Source organism: Populus nigra, chromosome 2 (assembly GCF_951802175.1).
Source record: "Populus nigra chromosome 2, ddPopNigr1.1, whole genome shotgun sequence".
NCBI classification, from domain to species: Eukaryota; Viridiplantae; Streptophyta; class Magnoliopsida; order Malpighiales; family Salicaceae; genus Populus; species Populus nigra.
The window spans coordinates 44,964,938-44,983,571 of NC_084853.1; the positions used below are offsets into that span (position 1 = coordinate 44,964,938).

The 18,634-nt window shown below is 35.1% G+C and overlaps 1 protein-coding gene across 5 annotated transcripts; it reads left to right on the top strand.

Annotated features, from left to right (window-relative positions):
- The first annotated feature begins 6,510 nt into the window (after nucleotides 1–6,510).
- Nucleotides 6,511–18,374, top strand: LOC133682035 (uncharacterized). Of its 5 annotated transcripts, XM_062105272.1 has the most exons (18): nucleotides 6,516–7,572; nucleotides 7,968–8,510; nucleotides 8,606–8,725; nucleotides 8,801–10,765; nucleotides 10,849–10,965; nucleotides 11,114–11,296; nucleotides 11,388–11,450; nucleotides 11,716–11,787; nucleotides 11,889–12,152; nucleotides 13,157–13,276; nucleotides 13,882–13,941; nucleotides 14,694–14,734; nucleotides 14,865–14,942; nucleotides 15,048–15,132; nucleotides 15,781–15,941; nucleotides 16,874–17,017; nucleotides 17,564–17,747; nucleotides 17,867–18,374. In XM_062105272.1, the coding sequence occupies exons 1-15, from the start codon at nucleotides 6,709–6,711 to the stop codon at nucleotides 15,919–15,921; spliced, it is 4,716 nt and encodes a 1,571-aa protein (XP_061961256.1). In that variant the 5' UTR covers nucleotides 6,516–6,708; the 3' UTR covers nucleotides 15,922–15,941; nucleotides 16,874–17,017; nucleotides 17,564–17,747; nucleotides 17,867–18,374. The 5 variants fall into 5 exon arrangements, with proteins under 5 accessions (XP_061961257.1, XP_061961256.1, XP_061961255.1 ...); XM_062105271.1 differs by having other exon boundaries at nucleotides 17,564–18,374; XM_062105275.1 differs by lacking the exon at nucleotides 6,516–7,572 and having other exon boundaries at nucleotides 7,972–8,112; nucleotides 8,342–8,510; nucleotides 17,564–18,374.
- Nucleotides 18,375–18,634: the final 260 nt, after the last annotated feature.

Genomic DNA, 18,634 nt, shown 5'->3' on the forward strand with positions numbered 1-18,634 from the left:
GTTATAGATTTTCAAATATGAAGGATTAAGCAATAACCAAAATTTAAAACCCAGTGATTAACTAAAAAGCTATTCCGTTTCTTTTGTTTGTGAGAGTGCACGTTTATGGTTATACTAATACTTGAGAATGGATCCGCGGAATTCTTCGCCCGTGGATGAGTCACACCCCGTTTTTTTTTTTTAAATAATGTTTACCTCTCGTCTTGATTTTCATGATTATGGACACTTATTTTTAACATGAAAAGACTTTTAATTAGGGTTGAGTAAAAAATTAAAAAAATAAATAAATTGAAAAAATCAGAAAAAAAATAATTGGAAAAATCAAACCGTGAAAAGAAATTATTATAATTTTTAAAAAACTGACTGGTTTGGTTTTGCCTTTATAAGCCTGAAATTGAAAAAACCGAACCGAATCCAAACCAAAAACAACCCGAGCTAAACCCAAAAAACCTTGTCAAACCCGAAAAAAACTCGAACCAAACCGAAAAACCAGTTTTTGTTCTAAAATAACCAAACTGAAACCGATCAATTTGAACGGATTTTATTTTTTTTATAAAAATAAAGTATATATTTGTTATTGTAATGGTTAAACTCAGTTGATCCAGTAAATTAACACAGGAATATGTCAATTCAAACTTGGTTTAAGCTAGTTTTTTTCTTTAAATTTAAACATTGACCCAATAAATTTAAATATATTGAATGGTTAATCTATACCTAACAAGTTAATTTATAACCGAGTTAACTTAATCGATCAACTCCAATAAATTTTTTTAAAAAATCTTGTCCAAAACTATATTATTATTATTTTTAAAAATAATATTATTTTTATTTTTAAAAAATTTATTAAAGCAACATCGTTTTAGAATTGATCTACTAACTGAGCTTAGTCAATAGGTTATGAGAATTATATTTGCTTTTATAGGTTTATAAATAAAGTTGTCACTAGATTCCAAGAGTTTCAATATTAATGTTACTCTTAAATAACTAATAAAATTCAATGGAAATTTCATCCTTTTTTTTTATCATGTTCTTTATATTTTCTTGATTTTATCATCGTTTTCTCTTAAATTCAGCATGTGATCATGTGTACATGAATCTGAAATTTTTTAAAAAATAAATAAATAGAAGAAAGACCTCGCCTTTTGGAAGAATTTTAATAATCTAATGCTAAGGATTTGAGTCGAAATGCGAGAAAAATTAGGGCAATATAATCAACCCAAAATTTGCAAGATTGAAAAGAATGTGCTCATCAAATATCAATAATGTACATTTACTTTCGTTCAAGTTTCATTCAGTTAATCTTCAACATGGAAATTCTCGGTCCAACGTAATCTCCTCCTCCATTGATTTATATTATTGTATTAGCACAGAGAAAGTTACAGAAACAAGATTAAAACTCCATTGTATCTTCAAGATTCCACGATAATTCAAAGTATATCGTCTCTAACAATGAACAGTTATGGACTACTTTTGTTACAATTAATGATTTTTGAATCAGAAATGGTCAATTGGGTCGGCATTGCTCAACATTGTAGTTAAAGGTGCATTGCACAGTTTCAGTGCTTAAGTTTTTATCTCCCCTCAACTTTACAAGAGCATGCCGTGAAGAAAGGGGTGAAGATTCCAAGATAAACATCTATCTTTATGCACGATTGGTCGTGAAGTTAGGCGAACTTGCCTGAAATTATCATAAGTTCTCTCCTATGTTAGTGCCACTAATTTGCTCCCCCGTCAAAATTTCAACTAGTCAATTGACCATAAATGTACAAGGCACCGCTCATTGTGTTTAACTAATGATTAAAGATTTTGAGGAATGTTTATGAACTTTCTTAGATAACAGTACTACTTGAGCACTGATAATTCTATAATACTTTGGCGGGGTCTAATTTGCAATTCTCCTGTAAAGAAGGATTTCCCAACGCCACCGGACTTGCCTTTTTGGTGCTGTGTTTTTCAAACTGTGTTTGGAAGTCTGTTAAAAATGTATTATATGTCTTAATCCAATGGTGAAACTAGGGTTTGGCTAGGGTAGGGCCCCCCAAAGTTCAAGAAGGTCCCTAAGTTTAATAATGTTTTAAGTTTTGTTAATTTTTAATATAAAATGACCCTTCAAAATGAATTTTTAATACGTATGAATGACCTCTTCATCCTGGTAGATTGATCCCACCTCCACCATGAAATCCCTAACTCTTCCACTGATCCAGATCTTTAGGTCAAGCGAAACACGCTAAATTTAATATATTTTTATTCTGGAGATGGTGGTGTTTATGATTTTAATTTTACAATTCCAGATAACAGCAGCAAAGGGCAAAATAAAGAGTTAAGTGTATAGTGTATGTTGTCAATATCTAAGAATCTAAATATATGTATAATTGAAGCTTTTTTTTTTTTTGTCTTGTTGGGAAAAAGTTATGGGTGCTTGATTACAATTCCCTAACAGTGTAATTGATTCAGAGCGACAAATGTATGGCAATCAAAGAAATTTAGTCGACAACACCCGTGCAGAATCTATGCCTCAAGAACATGGCTAGCTTCAATGCACGCTGGAATAGATCAATCGCCAATATTTTACCTTGATCTTTGAATATTGTTATTGGCTTCAACTTAGCAAGCATGTATCCTTTATCCAGAGAATTTTGTAAACTCCTGAAATGCAACCAGCTGTTTCATTTGTTTTTTCCTCGAGAAAGCATGCGAGGCTGCCATTATTTGTCAACAACTGTTTAAGTTTTAGTGGCATTTTCTGCTGAATTTTCAAACGTCTTGGTTTGGGATTTTGCTCAAGGACTTTATACTCAATTCCCAATCCTGCTTCCAGATGGAGTTGGGAGAAGGGCAACGGGCATTGAATTTGAAGAGGACTTGCCTCCAAATTTCCAGTGTCTTTAAGTCTTGTATGGTTGTCAGTTTGTAGACTTTAATTAAAGTGAAACCATAAGTAGGGATGTCACTTGCTAGGCAGACACTGGACCAAGAAGTGACATCCCCGAGCAAGAAAAGCAAAGAAAGAGGACAAATTTGTGAAAACTTCAGATATCGGGCCTCCTACGGAATTTCTCGCTTAGTAAATGGTGAGCCTGCAAGGGGTTTGTTCATGGGCTTAAACCCTGGCCTATCCATCGAGGCACATGCAATAAAAATATGTTGGAAATTATGTTACCGGTAGTGGATCAAAATATTTTTCATGTAAAAATATATTAAAATTATTATTTTTATTTTTTAAAATTATTTTTAATATCAACATATTAAAATAATTTAAAATCATAAAAAAACATTATTTTTAATAAAAAAATTAATTTTAAAAAATATCATTTACATCGTGTTTCTAAACACATCCTATGAAATTCCAGCAATCCGCGTTGAAGCCACCTTGGCCGAAGGGGGACTTTGCTGTTTCTGACAGGCTTCTTAATTTTCGTAGTTTCATGATACTAAATTTCTTCTACACGAGTAGTATTTGATTATTCATTTATTTTTGGAGGAGGGAGGTGGGTTGTTTTCCTTCTTTAGATTTTACTTTGAATTTGAATTAGGGTGAGAGGGGATGATTTCGCTTGTATTTGTTGGAAGAATTAATTGCGGCCCACTTGAGCAGAAAGGGAGGCCCATCAACCCAGTCTTGAGGATAGATAAGGCATAGATATGCTCCATATACCGATACTTGGGCTCAAAGGCTCAGATACTCACCGAATTGGTAAGTTTTTGGGTATGGAAACATGGACCTACACCGCGGCCCATATTTTGTTAGCCTAACGGGCTACAGGGTATAGCTAGTGGCTTTTGCCGTGGGTGTCCATGAAAACATTTTGATGCGAAACCAGCAGCCTCGGCTTAGAGTTTAGGACCATGGTAGGTGGTGCCCACCTAAAGCTCAAAAGTCGACGCTATAAAGATTTTATTTTTAGAGTAAAATGAATCAGACTATCAAACAAACATACAGTATAAAAACTTAAAAAGTCAATCATCTAGATGGTGATGAATAATAAAAGTTTAGTATTAAAAGATTTATTCTTTTTATGATTTCAGATTCAAACTCTATGGTTGTTCATACGATGACCACTAGAGGCTTATATGGTTGTTAACTTTATGGCCCATGGAATTAGTCGAGGTGCGCGCAAACTGACCCGGACACCCACATTAAACTAAAAAAACTTAAAAAGTCTTTATATTTATATCGCATCATGTTTTATTTAAAAGGATTTTCATCGTCTTTATGTCAGGAACAAAACTTAAAAGTCTCTTTAAGGAAAGCTATTATCAGTGTCACTTGCTTGCACCTACGTGGTATGTGAGATTCAAATTCTCAAACTTGTGGAGATAGTTTTTTTTAAGGGTTCGTCGTTGTCAAAACAATTAAACGCTCTTCGAATAAAAAGTAAATTAGGTTGAAATATTTGTCCAGTTATTTATAGCTCAGGTGACATATGATCCCATCTTTTTTTTTTTGGGAGAATTATATAAAAAGAAGGAACAAGGGCCCAGCTTTGTGGGCCTTACTTTAGCCCACACACTTTGGTTGTTTTATAATAGTGCCGTGGCTTATCTTAATTGGGCATTTTTTTTTCTATATATATATATATAATATTTTTGATGTATTTTTTCGAATTGAAATGTGGGTTTTTATTTTTTTATTTTTATCATTTATTATTTCTAGTTTTTCTTTAATGTCATGCACATGAATTTATTTAACTGGTCCTGCATTTTTTTTCTAAATTTTATTCTATAATATTAAGTTTTTATTAAGTGTTTTTTTATCTAAAACTAGAGCGATGATAAATCAATTTTTATGTTTTTTTATCATTTAATAAAAAAAAATTATTTTTTTATTTTATCATTTAATATAAATTTTTATTTATTTTAATTTTTAGTGTTGGATTATTTTTTTTTCTTTGACATGCCCAATGAATAAGCTTATATCAAAGTAATTTTTATTTGATTTAATTTAAAACCAAGCTAAAAAAATAGCCGGGATCATAATTTTTATAATTTGAACCTTTATACTAAAATTCATAACAATGCAAAAAAGTTTTTATGGTTCAAATATTTTTTTTTAGGTTCTAAAAAATTTAGATCCCACCACAGTGAAAATGCTAGCGATAAAACAGCACACTAATACATGAAATTTCAAACCCAGTTCTTTAAATTTTTTATAAACACAAGCATGGTTCAAGTTTATGCTAATCCTGATTCATCTAAATCAATTAATAAATATAGAGAAGAGTTTAAATTAAACCTCCACGTGGCTGTAACATGACAGACCAATCACTGGAATGAAAAAGAATTGAATGCAATTCGTGTAGTTCAATAAGTCTTGTCATCGTGAACTTAGCTAGCGAGTTAATAATTTTGTAGGTTGATGGATAGAATAAATAAAAACTTTTGATCTCGACAGACCATCCTCAAACGTCAAAGATTCTTATCTTATCTGCCCCCCCACCCTCCCAAAAAAAAAAAAGAGATTTAAATAAATAAAAAAATTATTAGATTAATTTACGTGCTTGCCCATCACTTTTTATTATTTATTAGAGATGATTATTTTCGATTTGATTAGATTTTTATAAAAAATAATAACTAAACAGAATTAAAAAGTCAAAACCGGTTCAAACTGACCGGTTTCGGTTCAGTTTGTTTTTAAAATAAAAACTGGTTCAAACTAGGTTGACTCGGTTTGACTCGGATTTTTCAAGTTTTTTTTCGGTTTAGGTTAGGTTTTTTCGATTTCAAGCTTATAAAACCAAACTGGTCAGTTTTTTCAAAATTTTAATCAGTTTAATTAGTCTTTTTACAATTTGATTTTTCTCTTATTTTTTTTAAATTTTTTAAATTTAATTGATTTTTTCATTTTTTTCTCACTCCTATTATTTATGCTCTTTTGTAAACTGTTATATTAATTTACATCCTTGCCCATCACTATTTGTTATCTATGCTCTTTTGTAACGTGGTTCATTTCGTGTTTTTTAAGTGTTTTACTGCTTAAAAAATATTTTTTATATGTTTTTAATAATTTAAATATACTAATGTTTTAAAAAAATTATTTTAATTAAAACTAAAAAATTATCTAACACACATTTATAAGCTTAGCCCGAGTGGTACACATCATGTTAATTTAATATTGAATATCAGAGTAGAGTTGTTTTTTAAATATATATTTTTTAAAATAATATTTTATTATTATTTTAAAATAATTTATTTTCAATATCAATTCATCAAAATAATAAAAAAATTAATTTAAAAAATTTAAATATTATAAAAAACACAGCTGAACCACAAAAACAAACCATAACTAAATATATCATGACAGTGATTGAGTTTCTAATTAAATTAGATTTTTAACGAATCAATCAAACTCACTAATTCCATCCAAATTGAACCCGAGAATAAAAAAAAGAACAAAATGTCGATATTTAAATAAAAACAATTTACATGAATTAATTTAATAATCCGGGAGTTGAAGCGAAATAATCCCCTCATCAAGAGTGACAACTATGATGTTATACACAGTCAATTACTCAGACAAGCACCAACAATTTCTCCACGAGCCAATCGCGTAGAAGGATGTTAGGCCTTGGAAGGTAGATTTTGGCGCTTATCACTCACTTGTCATGCTTCTTTTTCAAACTTCTCTCCACAATCCACATCATCTCCTTCTCCCTTCCTCTTCTCCCTCCCTCCCTCCCATATTCATGCTCCTTGATCCCTGCAACAAAAATGTCCGTACCAAACCCCAATAATAATTTTTCAAAGCACCAAAATATCCCTAACGCGCTCATGACTCAGAACCACCTTATCGGCTCACTCACTTCTCACATCTCTCTCTACCACTCCCAATCCAACCCCCCCTCCTCTCCAAACCCTAACCCTAGATCGTCAATCTTAAAATGGTTTAAATCTCTCTCCGTTCATCAACGCCAATCCCACTTAACTACCGTTGATTTCAAATTCACTCAAATCCTCCTTCAAATGCTAGCCAAATTACACTCTCACGGTCACTGCCGTTTCATTATCCTCCCCGATCTCCTCTCACGCGACCTCCCTAGCCTCTGCTTTAAGAAATCACGTGGGCTGCTGTCCAGAGTCGCTGAGTCTAACGAGTCGGAACGACTGATTTTTGAGTCGACTCGGTTGTTTAGTTCTAGAGAAGGGGAGAAAGTGGACGATTGTAGGAGTGGAGCTGAGTGTCTGGATTCGGTTACGGTTAGCGAGGATTTAATTGAAAATGTTGAAAAGTTTGTCGAGTTGATGGATGACATTTCGAATGGGGGGTTTTTGAGAGGGGAAGAGAGCGAGTTAGGGACGGATTGGGTGGAATTGGAGTGGTTAAAAGCGAGAGGTTATTATTGTATCGAGGCGTTTTTAGCGAACAAGCTAGAAGTGGCGTTGAGGCTGGCGTGGTTGAATTGTGGGAATGGGAAGAAAAGAGGGGTGAAGTTGAAAGAGAAATTGAGTGCCGCAGGTGTGGCAGCTAACGTGTTTTGGAGGAGGAAAGGGTGTGTTGATTGGTGGAGGAATTTGGATGCGGAAGTAAGGAGGAAGGTTTTAAATTTTGCGCTTGGGAAGGCGGCAAAATCATTGGTACGTTTACTCTTGCAAATTTTATTGTTTTGTTTCATTGTCAAAATATACTAGTGGTATTTAATTCTTTGAATTTGATTGACAAAGTAGTGACTGTTTCAAGTGAGTGACTGATTATGCTCCTGTACATTATTGTTCAATGCTGTAGTAAATTGCATAACGTAGTTATATGGGACATAGGGATTTGCCCATTGTGTACTGCTTTTACTCAATATGTGAATCCCATTAATAAAAAGCTTGCCTTGGAAACTTTGTTAGTTGCTATAACTCTCCAAGATTGTGGAAATGCAATGTTTGAGAATGAAATTAATGTTTTGATGACATTTTGCCTTTTGAGCTCTTTCCATAAAATAATATATATTGTGGCCTAATTTTTGGTCGTTACAAGTTCTCAGACTCGTGAAATTCTGAAGGATGTGAGTGGTGTATCGGGGGATGAGCTGTCACTGTTTAGAGCAGGAGTGCAGCGACCTTGGAGGGACTTGCATGCTGAATCACGGCAAAGGATTTTCCTAAAACTTCCAGCTGATGCGGAAATTGGTTTGGCCCCAAAGCCTTCTTTTTCTGGGAAAGATGCTTCTTTTGCAAATATATTTAATAGTTTATTCGTGCTTCAGGATATTGTTAGTTTGGTGTTGCCAGATCAGGGTAGTGAGTATGATACATCACATATATTTTTTAGCATGCTGGGTTCTCTTGGCACCCTTTCTGATTGTATATTAAGAAAACTACGAGGACTTGTGATGGTTATTTCACTTGATTGCACAAGGCTTGAACTTCTCGAAGAGGGAACATCAAACTCTTCAGCCAATAAACCTAGCGAAAAGCTCGGTGCAGGTAGTCGTAGAAAAAAGGGGAAGACTCACAATATGAAAAAGCTGATGAACCCCACACCAGTGAAAAGTGTTGACGAGTCTTCCTTTAAGAAACTTGCCGAGGTATCATTTCCCCTACTGTTAAGTTTCTAGAAGTACTTTTGCTTTTAAACATGTGTTAAGATCAGTTAGTTATGAATGGTACGGATATTTCTTAGGATATCAAATGTGCGCCAGCCTGTATTAAGAAGACAGAGTTGATGGAGTCCAATGAGATGCCTGGCATTCCTCGTGAGAATGAAAATCACAGAGACATATCATCTCCAACAGTTGAAATGGTTACATATCTTTTCATTTGGATAATCTTTCTATTTCATCATTTGAATGGTTTATAACTGGTGGCCTATCCTCAGGAACACACACAAGGATTGGTTCACGAAAAAAAACGAACTGCTGGAAGGAAGAACAGGAAAGGAAGAAACAAAAAGAAAAAATCTAGCTTTAGCAATCCAGTTGAAGTAAGAAAACCTGAAATTGCCGTTTCAGAGGCTCCCTCCTTCTCTGTTTGCTCATCAGATGAGGAAGCAAAGCTTTGTAGGTTATCTGATAATTTGACTACACAGAAAGCATCAAATGATAGTTTAATTGATCCTTCAATTAATGAGCCCACCAGTAAGGAGATAGATGCCCTTGGCATTCCAGAGGATCATGCTGTTGGTTGCACTGAAGGCATCTCTGATGCAGGTCTGGAGCATTACCGATCTTCAAATGGTTTTGTTGACAATAAAAGTATGCCATCCAGAAGAGAGACACGTTGTGGGGTAGGCCAGAATATAATATATCAAGTTGCAACCACAAAGGAGCTAGTAACTGTTTCTAGCAATGAAGGCACCAGCTTTTTGAACAAAAAAACTGAGGTTAAATTAGATGTTGGCAACAAATTAGTCAGAACCCTTGAAGTGAAAGAGGTACCCATCTTAAATCGGGGAGAAGAGAGTGAAAATTTTCATGAAAGTGGATCTAAAGGCCTTTCAGATTGCCTTTCATATGAGTGGCCTAGTTTAGGCCCCGTCTACTTTCCATCTATAAATTCACATCTTCCACCTGCTACATATAGATTGCATCTGGATGTTGGTCACAACTGGCATAATCACATTCATCAACCTTTTTTACCTACGGTGCATCAGGCTAGAAATTCTCCTATTGAAGGTGGATCCAATAGGATGTTGTCTCAACCATTGCCAATGAGTTTAGATTGGCCTCCAATGGTTAGGAGCAACTGTGGATTAGCTCCGACTATGACATGCAATTATGATTCAGGATTTATCTCGAGGCGGCAATCTACTTTTCAGAAAAGTTACACCGCTAAGAACATGCAGTACATCTCAAAAACCTTTGAAGACGAGAGGAGGTGTTCTGGGGATGCAATTGACTTTACTGAAGCAACAAGTTCACAGGAACTAATGGATGAATACGAAAACCATTGGATATCAGAGGAAGAATATGAGGTGCATGCAGTTTCTGGGATAGACTATAATCAGCACTTCGGTGGCGGTGTGATGTACTGGGATCCTTCTGATCATCCAGGTACTGGTTTCTCTCGACCACCTTCCCTTAGTTCTGATGATAGTGGATGGCCTTGGCATGAAGCAGAGCTGAATAGGGCAGTTGATGATATGGTTGCCTTCTCGTCTTCTTATAGTACAACTGGATTGACTTCCCCAACTGCTGCTTCATTCTGTTCTGCTTTTGATCCTTTGGTCCCTGGACACCAGGCACTTGGTTATGTTATGTCAGGAAATGAAGTACCTGGTAAAGCTATGCTTTCATCAACCGTGACAGATGCTGCTGCAGAGGAGGATGTCTCTGGATCTTTGGCCAGTTTATCTAGTGATGTTGAAGGCAAGGCAGGAGATTCACTTCCTTACCCAATTTTGCGGCCTATTATCATTCCAAATATGTCAAGGGAAAGATCAAGATCTGATTTCAAGCGTAGTCTTGATCACAAAAGCCCTTGTGTTCCTCCTACTAGACGGGAACATCCCCGGATAAAGCGGCCACCATCACCTGTAGTGCTTTGTGTTCCACGGGCTCCCCGTCCTCCACCACCCTCTCCTGTGAGTGACTCTAGAAAGCACAGGGGTTTTCCAACTGTTAGGTCTGGTAGCTCCAGCCCAAGACAGTGGGGTGTGAGAGGTTGGTACCATGATGGAACTAATTTGGAGGAAGCTTGTGGACGTATGGATGGTGCTGAAGTTGTTTGGCCTTCTTGGAGAAATAAAAAACTTTCAACCCATCCAATGGTGCAGCCACTCCCTGGGGCTTTGCTGCAAGATCGTCTAATTGCAATGTCCCACCTAGCCCGTGATCAGGATCATGTGAGTGTGCTTCTGTACTGTGCTATTGTAAGTGTATCACTAGATGTGTTTTGAGTTGATTATTTGATACAATTTTGATGCAGCCAGATGTTTTGTTTCCTCTTCAACGAGCTGAGATACAGAATTGCCCTACACGAAAGGCTTCTCTTTGCTTAGTACAGAGCCTTCTTCATGATGAAATTGACTCTTTTTGTAAGCAGGTATCAGGCTTAAATTTGTTCATGTTTTTCCTGGAATTACCTTAACTTTTTCATAGAATTTTGTAGTATCATGTTTTGAGCTTTTATTTCCTTTCATTAATGGTATGCCCCTGTCATTGATTACTTGTTTGACATGATGGTACCCAAGGTTGCTGCAGCAAATATGGCTAGGAAACCTTTCATTAATTGGGCTGTCAAGCGGGTTACTAGGTCTCTCCAAGTTCTATGGCCTAGGTCCAGGATAAATATCTTTGGATCAAGTGCAACTGGTTTAGCCCTTCCAACAAGTGATGTGGATCTTGTGGTTTGCCTCCCTCCAGTGAGGAACTTGGTAATAACTTTCTTTATGTTTTTATTTTATCACTTAGACTTGTTATGCTTGTACTTTTAAGAGGAGAAACTTATTGCAGAGCTTTTTCTAGGAACCTATCAAGGAAGCTGGGATTTTAGAGGGTCGTAATGGTATTAAAGAAACTTGTCTTCAGGTATGTTGATGGCCTTCTAAATTGATACTTCAGTAGATGAGGCAATTGTGTTATGGATTGATGGTGATATTTGCATCTCTAAATTTTACTTTGATTCCCAAAAAAATCTTGATCTCTGGTTAGGCTTTTTTGTTGAGATGGAACTTGGGAATACGCTTTTTTTATTTTTTTATTTTGAAGCTTTTAACTAATCATTAGACAAAACTTTTAACTTTTATCTTTCCCATAGCCTTTTGTAGAATTAAATTCTCCATTAATTTTCCAGCATGCAGCTCGGTATCTTGCCAATCAGGAGTGGGTAAAAAATGATTCATTGAAGACTGTGGAGAATACAGCTGTAATGTCTTGTATCTTAGAACTGTTTGAGCTTTCCTTGCCTTTTTATCTTATTCTTTTTCTTCTATGTTTCCTCTCATACCGTACCTCCTTTTCTTGCAGATACCTGTTATTATGCTTGTAGTGGAGGTTCCCACTGATCTGATCACCTCTGCTGCTTCTAATGTACAATCACCAAAGGAGGAGCCAATTCATTTGACTGGTGAACATGACATCCAAGTCCAGTCCAATATGGTTGTTTTAGAGGACTCAATTTCACCTAAGTGCACACAACTTAATTGTGATAGCAAAAGGGATGTGAAATCAATTCGTCTTGATATCAGTTTCAAGTCTCCATCTCATACAGGGCTCCAAACAACTCAACTGGTATACTTCGTTAAGAACGTATTGCTTCATAAATTCAAATTTTAATGATGGCTATAAATTATATGTGATTTTCCTCAAAATTCTGTCAAAAGAGTTTAACTAGTCTAGGCATATTTGGAGGCTATTATCTCTTACTGCCTGTTCCATTTAGCAATGGTAGCATGATGGAGGCTTCTCAGATTTCTACATCATTTTTTATTCCAAACTTTAGCCTCTTTCTTGACAGGGTGAAGGGCAATTTAGGTAGATTATTACACAAATTGAATTCTTTGTTTGTGCATCTTGGATTGGGAATTTATGAGAGGCATGTTACAAGTATAATTTTTTTAACCCTAGGTGAATGTTGCTAAGATAGATTAAGCATTCGATACTGGAGATCAATGAAAGGTTGATATTCTGCTTAAATGCTTAGATGCATACTGGTTTTTGATCTTGGATATCAGATTATCAGCACGCTAAAACTTAAGTGCACCCTGACATTTGTGCTTTCCACAAGGAAATTTGATGTTCTACTCAAATCTGTGTGTCAACACATCTTGTGTCCTGGTTATTAGATCATCTTTGTCAAAATTGAATGGCATGTTTGGTGAAACATAATGCAATGCAATGGAAAGAAGAAATGAATCATTTTCCTTTTCTGTTATTTTAAATTCTGTTACAGTCGACTGAATGTATTGTGAATGAAGCCCATGCTTCCTCATAAATTTTCTCAGAACTCTTAGATGATGGACGAAACCAAAAACTTTATTGAACCCTAAATTTGTTATGGCTTGTCCTTCAAAACTGTATAATTCTCAACTAGTTTCTGAGCATGGGAGGTCTATTAGTGATTTTTCCTATTGAGGCTAATTCTACTACATTAGAAATTGAGTCTTATTTGTGATTCATTTGTTTTGAATTTTGATACAATTTTTCTTTTTAAGTTTTTATGATGGTTTTTAACTACATTTACATTGAAACTCATGGTGATATTATTCTCTTGTCTATAAATAATCTTTGTGCAGGTTAAAGATCTCACGGAACAATTTCCAGCTGCAACACCTCTTGCTTTGGTACTGAAGCAGTTCTTGGCAGATCGTAGCCTTGACCAGTCCTATTCTGGAGGTTTAAGTTCCTATTGCTTGGTAATTTATACTGCATGCCCTTCTAATATCTTTACCACTTTTCAAGTACACGTGAGACTCAATTGCTGTGTAGTTAGTGTTTCCTTCGTATTCTTATTGAGCTAATAGGTGATGCTATTATCAGACTGAACTCATACATGCGTGCTTGCATGTGCATATACACACTTTGCAAACTAAAAGAGGGCAACGTAAATTCTCACCCTCTCGTGTTTTTTTTGCTAATGATTGCAATGCAATCTTGGATCATGCTAGAGGCTTTGCCCAGGTTTTATGTTGTTTATTCGTTTAATAATCTTTTAAGTTTTCTGTCTATTCAAAATGCTGAACCGTCGTTATCCCTTGTTTTTCTTTTATAGTCATATTGTTTAAATCTTGTATTTTCTTTCATCATACCTTGTAAATTGAAATGCACATTGGAAGTCAACTGATCTCATCTGTTGGACTACAAAGATTCTCTCTTTGCTTTAGCAGGGCTGGATATCCAAGTACTTGTTCAGAATTTGTGGTTGGGTGAAAATGGATGCTTTCTTGTGGTTGTTCTTGACTTGATGTGAGTGGATATCTTCACTTCTGCATTTCTTACCTTGCTGTCCGCTCCTTTGCAGGTGTTGCTAATTATACGTTTTCTACAGCATGAGCATCATCTTGGCCGGCCTATCAATCAAGTAATGTGTTTTGTACTCTAGATGGGACATTTTACATGTTTTGTATGATGTCTGTCTCCCCATAGACACACACAGACATAAGTCTCTTCATTCTTTGTTTAGTAGTACTACTAAAGTGGCAGTTATATCAGTGGCCTGTGTTAAGTCATTTGATGGCTACTAGAAGTAGTATATTCTTGATTCATCTTCTTTTTTTAAATTGACTTATGGCGTATTAGTAGATATTTTTTATGGCTTAGAGTTGACCATTCACTTAAATTGCTATTTTAGTAACTGGCTTTAAACTTCAAATTAATTTGATAGTGCTCATTGCTCAAGACCTCTGATGTTTTGGTAAAATTTACCTAAGGCATGCACATGCAAAGTGCAACCACCATTTGTGAACTTTGGCTTTTTGTGGATTTTATTGCCTTTTATGGTGTTTCATGTGTTCCTTTGCTCATGAATGCCACTTATGCTTATTAAGAATTTATAGTAACTGTGAACTGATTACAAGTTAGGCCTAAGTGTCTTAACAGCTTCTCTCTCTCCACTTCTTGGCTAGCTTGCAAGCCTCGAATTACAACCCAGCCTTTATTAGAGTAGTAGAGAAACAAAGTTATGTATACGTATTTCACAAAATATATCTTAGTTTGATGCTGTAAGATGTGTGCAGAATTTGATTTTCAAATTCCTGTCTTTTCAACCATTCTCTGTTGGAATTTTATACACGAGTGCTTTTACCTGACTTGCAATTTTGGGTGTCCTTTCAGAATGTCGGAAGCCTTCTAATGGATTTTCTTTACTTCTTCGGGTGAGTTAAATATTGTTTTTCTTTCATTTCATGGTTGAATTGTTTATCCTTGCTGACTTAGTGTTGTAATTATAAATTGATTTATTCACATTTAATGTACTTTCACTAATTTCTTGTCTTGTGAATACAGGAATGTGTTTGATCCTCGCCAAATGCGTATCTCAGTGCAGGGAAGTGGAGTATATATAAATAGGGAAAGAGGTTATAGGTAAGCACTGCACTAGCTCTATTGTTGTTTTTTCACAAATGACAGGGCATTGTTCATTCTTTCTTTTCTATCGTGTATTGATTGATCTACCACTTGATGCTGTAGTATTGATCCAATACACATTGATGACCCTCTTTTCCCAACAAATAATGTGGGGAGAAATTGCTTTCGAATACATCAATGCATCAAGGTCAGCCTCCACATAATCTTTGTTGCATTTACTATTATGATAACACGACACTCAATTATATGCAAGTATATAGATTTTTCTCAATATTCAAGCAGATATTTTAGGCTTACCTTTTTGTTGAGGATGTGAAACTTGCAACATTTTACCTTTCTTATCTTACAAAATATTCTTCAACAAGAGAAATGTAAAATTGGTGGGTCCTGCCAGTTAATGACTGATGCTTCGTGTGCTATGTTTGTGACAGATTTTTCTTTTATTTTTTATTTTTGCTCTAAACAGCACCGCTATTGTGAATTGAGAAACTAAAGTCCTGTGTTTGCAATCACCTTCTTGCATTAGTCTTTGCTTCAGTCCACTGGTTGTCACAACAGTGGACCCAATTAAACTGCTGTGATTAAGGGCATAGCTCCTTGAACTGGAATGTTGCTGGTTTTATTTTAAACCCAAGAAAATGGAGAAATGGGTAATTAAAGCTACAAATGCTCACCTAGTTAAGCCTTTTAACTGAGATGTATAATAACAGCTCACTAAAAATCTTTGAACAGAATGATTTGAGATTCCACTTGGCGTTTTTTGAGGCTGATCTTATCTTTTTGAGAACTGTTAATACCTGTGGTTCTTATATACACAAAATGTTATCTGTTGCAGGCTTTTTCAGAAGCTTATTCTGTTTTGGAGAAGGAGCTGGCATGCCTTCCTGATGAAGGTGATACATGTTCAAGGCCAGCACACAGATTACTTCCAAAAATTATCCCAAGTATTGATATTACGGGGAGTTTAATTATCTGAAGAATTTATATTCTTCGAAGGTATTCATATACCACTTGTAATATTGCTCACAAATATGTTAGCATGCTAAATTCTGGCTCAAAGAAAGCTTGTTGCTCCCTACATCCCAAAGCTAATGGCCACTACAAATTACAGGGAAAATTTTTAATTTATTTCTAATTGATTTTCAGATTAGGAAATAAAAGGAAAATAATGGTCAGCTTGTAGAAGATTAAAAAAATCAATAATTTGAATAAAGAGTATCGTAGTTTGTAATTTCATAAAATGAATTAGGAAATAATGAAACCTTACCATAAAATCTTAGTGGCATTTATGTTTGGTAAAAGGGATTATTAATTTTAGTTTAAGTTGAACTGTTCTGTCTCTGGTTGTGGAAGGTTTTCTTTATAGCATAAAATAGCTTACTCTTTTTTGTGATCATGCTTTAGTCAGCTATCGAGAGGGAGATTACTTGAAGAGAAATCTATCGAGTTTTATGTTTTGATTGAATGCTCTCTATAGACTCTGCCTTTTCTTAGCTGATCTCCTTCTTTCTTCTCAAGGGTGATGAGCTATTATATTTGTTTTCGCTCTCTATAGACCATGCATAAAATGTTGGCTTGATTTTTTTTTAATTTTCTGTTTAAATCTGCTGTCATTGAAGTCCTGCCTGCAGTTTTGGCAATGCCATGTTGATTCTGGATTAAGACAGTGTAAAGATTTGAGCTGGCTGCTTTGTTGATTCCAGTTTCACTCTTTCATACTCTTGGGAAAAGCTTGGACGTTGTCATAATTCTTTCATTAAGGAATTTGCATCTATGATTTGTTTCTCGAATAAAATCTTGTTGAATTAAATGAAAAGAAATCCAGTTTTGATGCAAGTTAAATTTCACTTAGTTCTACATAAGAAATTAATCACGTGAAAAATGTGAAGAAACTAATTCATTTTCTTTTCTTGGGAAATTATTTCCAGGGACTGTTTCCATGACGTTGATTTCCAGATCAGATGTGGAAGATACCTGTCAATGGCTGGTGCTTCCATATTTCTGTTTGGCCTGTCAGACTTGGGGTGTCCTGCATTTTCCAGGAAGTTCAGCTAGAGTTGACATGTCATCTGGTAATTTAAATTTAGCCAATTAACACTTCTCCCTTTTCTAAATGCAAATACTTGTGCCAGCAGATGAACTTCGTTGTATTATTGCTTCCTTAAATTCCCAAGCCCAATGCTTTGTTATTTTTTTCCTGCAATTTGTTTTACATACTGAATGACATGGTAGCTGCCTGTCTAGAGCATTCTGGTCACTCCTTTGAAATTCTGAATGAACTATTCTACAATAGGTAGATAGCAATTCGTGTCTGCATGTCTTTGTGTTGACATATGTGTTATATTGTATTATTGTCTGTAATCTTTAATTTCATGTTTTGTCCAATATTGGGACACCTTCCTGTTTTTTCTATTATAGAAAAGCTAGTTGTTTGGCCAATTTCAGGTTGGTTACTTTCATATCATATTGATTTCAGGTTTCACTCAGTAATGTGTCTGACAATGGAATTTATTGCACACGTTTTCTTAGTCGTAATTGTTTTGATTTGGAGTGTTTTGTTTGTTTCTTAGCTAGTTTATTTAGAATTTTAGAACTTTTGTATTCATGATGTTTTTCAGGTGTTTGACTACTGAATTGGGTTGAAAATGAGATCATGTGAAGAGGCAGAGGGAGACTATGGGCTGAGTTTAGAGTTCAAATCTCAGTTGGTCTGTTCTAATCAAGCCAGGATGCTGATTGGTTTTCGGGTTATAACTGGAAATATAAAACTTGGTTTCATGTGCTCTTTACCTTTTTGAGAAGGTGAGACATATTCTATGATAGCGTAGAACCCAGTTTTCCTGTTTTCAAGCCCAAAAAGTGAGTTGAAATACAGTCTGAATCAATCCAGAGTCTGCAGCTGACAGTGTCTCGGTTTTCAGCCCATATCTGAAGTTGTAAAAGTCAGGAAAATGCAAGACCAGATGCGTTGGAAAGATGATTTGAAGGGGATACGATTGTTCTAGAAATGGAAAATTTGTAATTCACACGTGCTTCCTCAAAATCAGCCCGCAACCTAAGCAAAAATATCTGGCAGACAAGGAAAACGAGTTCCCTGTCATGGGAGGATACGACCAAGATATAAATCCGCTTCATAACAACTGCTGGGGATGGAGAACAGAGGGACACGCTAGACACAATACAATAGAGAGGAGGCAGCATTTGGAGGAAAAAAGAAGACCAGGATGATTGACGCAAGATACGGCTATCCTTCAAGAAGTCAATTTCTTCAAGTCTAGAGATGTTTATCATCGTATCACATATAATTTCTTTAATTTGACTATGGAATAATTTCTTTATTCTGGGATTTTCGATATAGCCTAACTATGATTATGGGAATATCTTTTTTGATTGAATCAATTCAGGATTTGTGGAGTATTTTATTATGAACTTAATGCTTGTATATGTTTGAACATTATTTGCATGATTTGGGATTATTCAAATTGTTTTGGTCTTTAGTGGAAATAATATAAGAAATCTATAGGATAGATATCTATAAACTTGTGTGATCTATAGAGGTTTTATTGTTTTAAAAGAATTTTGACAAGTTAGTTAAAATAATTTATTGATGCTTGAGAGAGAAATTGATAATTAAATTAGTAGGACTTGATTATTAACAATAATTTTTTTCTATAGGATTAATTCAATTA